Source organism: Mytilus californianus, unplaced genomic scaffold (assembly GCF_021869535.1).
Source record: "Mytilus californianus isolate M0D057914Y unplaced genomic scaffold, xbMytCali1.0.p SCAF_4, whole genome shotgun sequence".
NCBI classification, from domain to species: domain Eukaryota; kingdom Metazoa; phylum Mollusca; class Bivalvia; order Mytilida; family Mytilidae; genus Mytilus; species Mytilus californianus.
Window position 1 is genome coordinate 78,638,956 of NW_026262690.1, and position 10,645 is coordinate 78,649,600.

General features: G+C 31.6%; 1 protein-coding gene across 1 annotated transcript; it reads left to right on the plus strand.

Annotated features, from left to right (window-relative positions):
• Positions 1–8: 8 nt before the first annotated feature.
• Positions 9–10,464, plus strand: LOC127738571 (RNA-binding protein PNO1-like). The gene is made up of 7 exons (XM_052249863.1): positions 9–239; positions 941–1,090; positions 1,584–1,667; positions 2,850–2,910; positions 8,572–8,689; positions 9,319–9,389; positions 10,368–10,464. The coding sequence occupies exons 1-7, from the start codon at positions 42–44 to the stop codon at positions 10,433–10,435; spliced, it is 750 nt and encodes a 249-aa protein (XP_052105823.1). The 5' UTR covers positions 9–41; the 3' UTR covers positions 10,436–10,464.
• Positions 10,465–10,645: the final 181 nt, after the last annotated feature.

Consider the following 10,645-nt stretch of genomic DNA (forward strand, 5'->3'; position numbering starts at 1 on the left):
GCATGCGCACGTGATTACTTCCTTTATTACAACACGTGAAAATGGCAACATCTACAAATCAAAACACTGAAATGGAATCGGTTTCACAAGAAAAAGACGATGGATTTATACCAAGAAAGACAAAATCAAGAAAAAGGAAATTACAGAAAGAACAATCAGACGATCAACAGTCAATGGAAACATCAGAGTCTGCTCCTAAACGTCCAGTCTTTCCCCCTATCAGTGGTGACAAATTGACAGTAAATACTTTTATAATATTCATTTTTATTATAAATCCAGGTTTCTTAATGAGAAATTGTATGTTTCTTTCACAATCTGGGGGTCTCTTTTTCAAAATAAAACTTTTGATTTCGGCAGAAAAGAGCAATTAAAAATCTAATTTTAATCAGATTGTGCAATTGGCCACTTCATGGTTATTGTAGCCATATTGAATAGGGAGCAGATCTTTTGAATGGAGGGGAAAACAGTAAGAAAGTGCTGAAAACCTATGCATGTTTCCAAGCAAGTTTTGTTGCAATGATGTTTTCCCGTGTTTTTCACTCGCCCCAACTTTCTACCAACAAGCACCAATCATGTTAACCAACTCATTTTATTTGTAAAAAGGGTTTAAATCCTGCTGATTTTAGGCCTGCAAACTCACCCCACTCATGAAAAAGATTTACATCTGGCTGAATTTGGGCCTACCAAATCTCACCACTTGTGAAATGTAGTTTATTACTCTTGATGATTCTTAACATTATTATAAAATCATTAAATTCAGATTCACCTTCAAACTTAATGCACTAAACAAGGGGTTTGTACATGTAATGATTCTACAACACCGCAATGTTAAAATCCTAAGTGCTTTGATATAGACTTCTTCATTTGAATTTTTCCCAAAAGATTTTTGATTGATTGTTAATAATGCACATTTTTACATGTTCTGTTTTTATATCTTCAGGGTGGGAAAACAGAACTAAGAAAGATTGCAGTTCCAGCAAACAGATACACACCATTGAAAGATAACTGGATGAAGATATTTACACCTATAGTTGAACATCTCCATTTACAAGTCAGATTCAATCTTAAATCAAGGAATGTAGAAATAAAGGTATTGCAATTCCTCATAACAGTAATTGTTTAACCTTGCTGTTCTTAAGGTTATACATTAAAGTACAAAATACGGAAGCATGTATAACTATTTTTTTATCATTCCGTGTGTCAATGAGACACAAACTCAACAACAAAAAAAACAAAAGATATCTACATGATTGATAAATGGTCCGTTGGTTTTGATATTTAGCCTACATTTTCTGAATATGTTAATTTTAAACATGGATTTAAATTGGCAAGTGATATATAAGCACACAATATATGGAATAATTCATCATTATTATCTATTATTTATACCTCAACACAGTAATGTAGAGAACATAGCAATATGTTCTTTATATTCATTTGTCAGTCATTATGAGAACAGGAGAGACATATCTCTGTAAATTTGCTGTATTCTGATTTGTAGCAGAAAGGCAAGATACAGTGTATATATAAGCATGATAAGTATGATTATTAATATTTGTAAATAAAATCTCTCTATTTTTCAGACGTGTAAAGAAACTAAAGAGATAGGGGCATTACAGAAAGCTGCAGATTTTGTACGGGCATTCACACTTGGTTTTGATGTTGATGTAAGTGATTTAGATTTTGAACAAACTTTAACATTGAAAATTAGAAGTTATAAGTTCTCAATACTTAGATTTAACTTGTACTTAAGTAGTATTACTCTGTGATAGTATTTGTAAGGTACCAAATATTTTAGATATAGTGGATTGGTGTAACAGGTATTTTTTGTGTGTGTTCATTGTAAAATCTGATTTTTTTTCTCCTTGAAATTGAATTGATTTTGTTACTCTAGTGTATGGCGATAACTTGGTTACCTTTGCACAATAACAGCCCTTAGAATTTTCCAGTTTTCAACTTTTTATAATAAAGCTGCAGGTGGGAACATTCATATTGTACCATCACATTTACATATATATGATAAATATACCACATTATTGCTATTTTACGAAATTTTCCTTTGATCTTACTGACTGATAATTTCCTTTCTCAGCACAGTAGAGTGATATGAAAAATTATCGCTAGAAACTAAGGGCGCATGTGCCGTTGTAAAATGAAATTAACAACGTTGTCATAGGTAAAATAGCGATAATCAGATTATCATTGGTCATCTCAACTCGATTGCTTTTCTCACTTTTGCCGTACGGTTCAAGCGAGAAAATCAATCTCGTTGAGATGACCGAGGATAATCTATAAATATTTAAAATTAAATGGCTGTTTCCTATATCAAAAACAAGTACATGTAAGTGAGAGTTGTTATCCTATCTTTTATTCAATAATTTACCTGGTATATAACATTAAGTTCCTCTTCTTCATTTATTTCTGCATCACAGATTTTATTATTTTGGAAATGAAAGGAATGGAGTGTAAATTTAAAGATAAGAAGATGTGGTATCATTGCAAATAAACTCACATCATAGATACCAGGATTAAAATTTTGTATGCCAGACACACGTTTTGTTAACAAAAGACTCATCAATGACGCTCGAATCAAAAAAGTTAAAAAGGCCAAAACAAATATAAAGTTGAAGAGCAAATGAGACAACAATCCTTAAAGACCTAAGGACAAAGATGTGAAAAATTAAAGGTGAAATACAGCATTCAGCAATGAGCAAAGACATATGAAATTGAACAGAATACAATCTATGTCATGTATGTAGTGATGTTAGTTTTACCTCAAATTTTCAGAAGAAATATTTAAAAAACATTGTTTTACATTATTAATGCATGTATTGAATGTTAAATTTCAGGACAGTTTAGCTCTTGTAAGATTAGATGATTTATACCTAGAATCCTTCCAGGTACAAGATGGTAAGAAATTTATGATGATTTATATTTCCTATTTGAGATTTTCTTTTATCTTTTAACTTTCGCTTCATGTGTTATTGAGTAGAATATAATATAAACATGAAAATTTTCAACAAGAGTAAAGGACAAGGTACGATAAGGCCCGTTTTTGGCCCCCCTATTTTCTCATTTTAATACGCCCGTTTACGGGACGTATTATGGTATACCGTTGTCCGTCCGTCGTCAACATGTCGGACATTAACTCAAAAATGCTTTAACCACTTTGCATAAAACTTTGGTGAATTGTTTATATCTATTGACGTGAGCTCCCTTTCATTTTTTATAAAATTTAGATTTTACGTTTCCGAGTTATGGGGTTTTATTCATTAAAAAAAGGGGGATTTTCCAGTTTCCGGACAATAAGTCAAGAATGCTTTCACCAACTTGCAAGAAATTGTGGTGAATTGTTTATATCTATTGACATGAGCTCCCTTTCGATTTTTATAAATTTTAGATTTTACGTTTCTGAGTTACAGGGTTTTATTCATAAAAAAAGGGGGGGTTTCCAGTTTTCGGACAAAAACTCTAAAATGCTTTCAGCAATTCTTATGAAACTTTGGTGAATTGTTTGTATGTATTGATGTAAGCTCCCTTTAGAATTTTATAAATTTTACATTTTACATTTCTGAGTTGTGGGGTTTTATTCATTAAAAAAAGGGGTGATTTTCCAGTTTTCCAACAATAACTCAAAAATGCTGTCACCAATTCTCATGAAACTTTGGTGAATTGTTTATATCTATTGTTGTAAGCTCCCTTTTTATTTTCATAAATTTCTTATATTTGTTTATAGTCTGACAACAGGTTTACTAAGTATTGCACAACAGCAAGAAATCTTTAATTGAATATTCAGTTCATATAACCAATTTCAAGATCTTTGACTACATTTATTCAGAAACCTATAATATGTCAAATATTTAATTACAATCCAAATTCAGACCTGAATCAAGCTTGAATATTGTGTCCATTTTTGCACCAACTGTTCAGGGTTGGACCTCTGCGGGCGTATCTAGCTGCGCTCAGCGAAGCAGTTTATTTAAATTGTTTTGGAAAGCTACTTATCGTGTTAAAATATTCCTTTAGGTTTGAAGTTTGTTTGGATGAACTTCAAAACCATTATTTTCAGAAAATGGGTGAGGTGAGGGGGTAAAAGGGCATCAAAAACGCCAAAAGAAGGAAAAAGTAAGATTTTTGGCCATTGTTTCTTAAGATTTAATAGTGTGCGCCTACGTGACCCGGAGAAAATTATGGCGATTTAGACAGCAAAAACAATTCTCATGACATTGGAATAAAAAAATTCCTGGGTCACATTGGCGCAGGCACTAAAAAACTAAAAATTTGTTGTACGGAACACCTGCAAAGTGAATAATAATTACAATATTTGAATAATTACAGAAAAGTTTACCCCCCTCACCTCACTCAGTTGCTAAAATTAGTGGTTTTGAAGTTCATCCAAACAAACTTCAAACCTCAGGGAATATTTTAACATAATAAGTAGCTTTCCAAAACAGAATTTGAAAAATGAAAAATAGGGGGGCCAAAAACAGGCCTTATTGTACCTTGTCCTTTCACTTATTCAGCAATTTTGTAAAATGGGTGAAAATTTTTCAAATGGGAGAAAAGTTTGAACAAATCAACAATTTTGATGTGAAAGAGCTAGGCACATTTATCTGTAGCCCCTGGTAAAAAAGGAATCATCCATCAGAATTGTTTGCTTACTGATACTAGTAAAAAATTAAGACTTGACATATTAGACAATTGTCATTTAACTGATTATAAAATACATTAAATTTTGAATGACGTCTGTTACTATTCAAGACTTATTTCCCTTCACAATCTTAATTTTCTATTTATCAATGCTGTCTTGATGATTATTGTCCCCCTTGCAATGCGTTGCATGGTACATGTAAATACCGAGCGTCTGTGCGTCCGTCCGTCAGGTCTTGTTAGGGCTCTCACATGTACAGTTCTAGCCAGATTGTTATGAAACTTATATCATACATGTAGGTTTATATCAGCAACGTCTTGGATGAGTCCGAAAATCAGTGCTGATCAATTATTTTTAGAATAGTTATGTCCCTTGGAAACATTAATTTTATGGAAAATTGCATTGTTAGCACTCTCATTTGTACAATTCTTGCCAGATTTTTATGAAACCTATATCATAGGTTTATATTAGCAACGTCTTGGACGAGTTGGAAAATCAGTGCTGATCAATTATTTTTATACGACCGCAAAAAAATTTTGTGGTCGTATATTGGTTTGGCGTCGTCGGCGTCGTCGTCCGAATACATATTGGTTTTCACACTCTAACTTTAGTTTAAGTGAATGGATCTTTTTGAAATTTGACCATAAGGTTAAATACCACAAAAGGAAGGTTGGGATTGATTTTGGGGGTTATGGTACCAACAGTTAAGGAATTAGGGGCCAAAAAGGGGCCAAAAATGAGCATTTTCTAGTTTCCAGACAATAACTGTGGAACCGTGTATGGATCTCTCTGAAATTATACTACAAGTTTCCATACCACAAAGGGATGGTTAGGATTTGCTTTGGGGGGTTATGGCTCAAACCGTTTAGGAATTAGGGGCAAAAAAGGGGGAAAAACAAGGTTGTCCTGGTTAATGGACAAATACTTTAGTACAAAACATAATTTAAAGCAGTGTAAGGGAGATAAATCAAATACATCATTGAAATTATCTCCCTTACACTGCTTTTAAATTATGTATAAAGTAATGGTTAATGAACAATAAAGATAATCTAAAACAGTGTAAGGGAGGTAATCCAAATACAACGTTTTGGTTACTTCCCTTACTCTGCTTTTAAATTATGTTTAAAGAAATGCATATTTATAAAGGAAGACCAGTAAAAATATCTGCAAATGTTTTCATCTTTTTTTTTTACAAAAAAATCCATATGAAAGATTTGACACTATATTTTTATTAATTCTATTATAAAATAGATTAAGTTAGCACTATGGTAAATTTAAATGGGTAATTATGGTTGCCAACTCCATTGGAAATTTGAATTGAGATTATGACCATATCTTGAGGGAAAGAATTTTTTGGGGGAAAAAGGGGGGGGGGGGATAAAAAGAAATTGTGGGGGGCCAATTTTTTCTCATTTCAAATTTCAGAAATTAAAAAGAATTATTCTTCAAATATTATTTTTTTTTTCAAATTTCAAATATTGAAAAATTTCAAGAAGTAATCTTTAATTGCACAGTATGGCGCATTAGATTTGTAAAATCTTTGATCACATTTATTTATTTGTTATGCCGAATCTAACAGTGTATTTAGATTTTTAATTTTGGGTCCAGTTTTCAAATTGGTCTACATTAATGTCCAAAGGGTCCAAAATTAAACTTTGTTTGATTTTAGCAAAAATTGAATATATGAGGTTCTTTGATATGCTGAATCTAAACATGTATTTAGATTTTTGATTTTTGGCCCAGTTTTCAAGTTGGGGTCCAAAATTAAACTTTGTTTGATTTCAACAAAAATTGAATATATGGGGTTCTTTGATATGCTGAATCTAACCATGTATTTAGATTTTTTATTTGTGGACCCCGTTATCTAATTGGTTCATATTGAGGTCAAAAGGGTCCAAAATTAAACTTTGTTTGATTTCATCTAAAATTGAATTATTGGGGTTCTTTGATATTCCAAATCTAACCGTGTATTTAGGTTCTTAATTTTGGGTCCTGTTTTTTAAATTGGTCTACATTGAGGTCCAAAGGGTCCAAAATTAAACTTAGTTTGATTTTAACAAAAATTGAATTCTTGGGGTTCTTTGATTTGCTGAATCTAAACATGTGTTTAGATATTTGATTATGGGCCCAGTTTTCAAGTTGGTCCAAGATAGGGTCCAGTATTTAAACTTTGTTTGATTTCAACAAAAATTGAATATATGGGGTTCTTTGATATGCTGAATCTAAACATGTATTTAGATTTTTGATTATGGGCCCAGTTTTCAAGTTGGTCCAAATTGGGGTCCAAAATTAAACTTTGTATGATTTCAACAAAAATTGAATATATGATGTTCTTTGATATGCTGAATCTAACCATGTATTTAGATTTTTTATTTGTAGGCCCCGCTATCAAATTGGTTCTTATTGAGGTCAAAAGGGTCCAAAATTAAACTTTGTTTGATTTCATCGAAAATTGAATTATTGGGGTTCTTTGATATGCCAAATCTAACCGTGTTTTTAAATTTTTAATTTGGGTCCCGTTTTTTAAATTGGTCTTCATTGAGGTCCAAAGGGTCCAAAATTAAACTTAGTTTGATTTTAACAAAAATTGAATTCTTGGGGTTCTTTGATATGCTGAATCTAAACATGTATTTAGATTTTTGATTATGGGCCCAGTTTTCGAGTTGGTCCAAGTTGGGGTCCAAAATTAAACTTTTTTTGATTTCAACAAAAATTGAATATACGGGGTTCTTTGATATGCTGAATCTAACCATGAATTTAGAATTTTTATTTGTGGGCCCCGCTATCAAATTGGTTCATATTGAGGTCAAAAGGGTCCAAAATTAAACTTTGTTTGATTTCATCAAAAATTAAATTATCGGGGTTCTTTGATATTCCAAATCTAACCGTGTATTTAGATTTTTAATTTTAAGTCCCGTTTTTTAAATTGGTCTACATTAAGGTCCAAAGGGTCCAAAATTAAACTTAGTTTGATTTTAGCAAAAATTGAATTCTTGGGGTTCTTTGATATGCTGAATCTAAACATGTGTTTAGATTTTTGATTATGGGCCCAGTTTTCAAGTTTGTCCAAGTTGGGGTCCAAAATTAAACTTTGTTTGATTTTAACAAAAATTGAATATATGGTGTTCTTTGATATGCTGAATCTAACCATGTATTTTGATTTTGGACATTGGACCATAATAGGTAAATTAAAAAAATTCAAGTTCTTAGACCACATTCTTTCTGTGTCAGAAACCTATGCTGTGTCAAATATTTAATAACAATCCAAATTCAGAGCTGTATCAAGCTTGAATGTTGTGTCCATACTTGCCCCAACTGTTCAGGGTTCAACCTCTGCGGTCGTATCAAGCTGCGCCCCAGCGAAGCATTTTATTAAAAGAGTTATGCCCCTTGAAAAAATTGATTATATGGAAAATTGCAATGTTATCGCTCTCATGTGTTCAATTCTTGCCAGAATGTTATGAAACTTATATCATAGGTTTATATCAGCAATGTCTTTGACACTTTCGAAAATAAGTTCTGATAAATATTTTTAACGAGTTATGCCCCTTGGAAATATAAATTATAATGGAAATCACATTGCATTTGCTCTGAAGCCTTCATTTCTCTCAAGATATTAATAAAAAGTTTTAAAGAACAAAAAAAGTGCTTTTTTTAGTTATTGCCCTTGTACCTTAGATAGATAAAATATGTGCAATGCGTGGGACATTGGAACTCTGTTCTTTTATTTCAGTTTGCTTAGATCTTTCATTTAATTCTTAACAATTCGTATTGTATAATATAAATCAGATGAAATTTACCCGTAATTGTCAATGAAAAGTACATAACTATGAGAAAAACGTTTATCTCATACATGTATTTGAAGACCACACTGATTTGAGAAGCATTTTTATGATTTAATTTTTTTTTTACTTTTCCAGTCAAGCCATTAAAAGGTGATCACTTAGCCAGAGCAATTGGTAGACTGGCAGGGAAAAATGGAAAAACAAAATTCACAATAGAAAATGTTACAAAAACAAGAATAGTTCTAGCAGACAGGTAATTAATTGTAAATGGTGATATATTAATGCTTTATTAATTATTATAAAAGCAATTTTACAACCAATTTTCTTCTACACTGGTCTGGTCAAGTAGAATCCTATTTAGAACTGTTAAGTATAGACACTTATATTGCTCAGGTAAAGCAGCTTGCTCCAGGTATTACTTTAGATTAAGTCTTGAGACATTTATATAGGTAAAAATTTGTTACGATTGCCAATGAAACAACTATTCCACACAGACCAAATGATGAGTGTAAACAAATACTGTTCACCATAAGGTCTTAAACAATGAAAAAAAAACATACTGTATTGTGAGCAAGAAAAGGCCAAGAGAAAACAAAATATATGGATTCAAAATAGAAAACTGATGGACTGATAACATTTAAGGGAAAAAATCATGGCAGATGGCAACCAAGGACAACCGCTGCACATGTTTGATTTATATATTTATTGTTAAGTGTAATATTTCACCCGATTTGGGTCAGGCACATGATTATGTGCAGGGGTTAAACTAGTTTTCTCAACATGAACCTGTCCCCCTAGGAGGGAAAGAGATTTTTTGTGTACCTAAATAATTTAATCTAAAAAATGTATATAGTTTACTTACTAAGGCTTTATTTTTTTCAGTAAAATTCACATCTTAGGATCTTTTCAAAATATAAAAGTAGCAAGAACAGCAATATGTAACTTAATTTTGGGTAAGTAGATTACAATTATTAATATATAAGGTTTGTTTCTCTTCTGATTTCCTTAAAGAAATGCTATGTCGAAAAAAATGAAAAGAAAGATTGAGACTAACCTAGGCTATGACATTTCATTTTTACCTAAAGGGAAATTTCAATGAGCATTTTGTGGACTTGGAAATAATGAGCATAAATAAAAGGTAATGAGGATATACATTTTAAACTATTAACGAGAAAGCAGACCATCTATGCAATAAAATAAAAAATGACAGCTACCTGTAGATGGCACTGTATATTCTCTTGCGGTGTTCTATCTAGGAACTTTAGCTATTCGTTACAGAAAATATCAGTTACAGAAAATATCAAATGTTATTTTTCAAGATAATGTGATAAATCCAGTGCAAATGAGACAGACTTCTTGAAAATTGTTGGCTCTCTCTATTCTGACTGCCATCATCAGGTCATCCATGTAAGGTTTAAGGATATTCTGATTGTTTGTTCTTACCAACAAAAAGTGTTGATATGGTATGTTGTCGCAGTATGGGTAGTTGGTCAAATTTTAAGGCCCTTTTTTGTTGGTTTTACTTGTGATATTTGTTATTGGAAATCTTTTGGGACCAGTTGAAGTTATTTTGATTGCAGCAAGTGATAGACCTGAACAATGATGCTTCCCTTTTGAGGTTTTCAAATTCTCAAGCATCATAAAATATAGGACATTCAAAAGTTCATTCTGTCAGTCCTTTGTCTGACAAAACATTTACATTCACAAACATTTAGCAGATTTTCTGTAAACAGTAAAAAAACAACAGTTAAATTTCAAAATGTTTGCTAAACAAAATGGTGTTTACTGAAATTGCTGGATTAATTTAGTCTATTTCGTCTGTTATGGTTTATATGTCTTTACCAATATTACATACCTACTCAATTGTGTAACTATTTTCATTTAGTAAATTAAAATACATCTGAACTATTTTATTAAAATTTTTATTGTAGGAAGTCCGCCATCAAAAGTATATGGAAACTTACGAACTGTCGCAGCCAGATCATCAGAAAGATTTTAATTTATTATTAAATGTGATTGTTGCCATTATTTGGTTTGTTATTTTGATAATGCTGTAGATATATATGTATCATTACTATAACTTCACCTAATCTATAAAAGCTTAAGGTAATATGGGGGTACAAAATGGTGCCTGTAAAAATTAATCTGTCAAGAAAGTGTTAAAGAGCTGGAAGATCGCCCATGTGAGCTGAGGTGGCATTAATCTGCC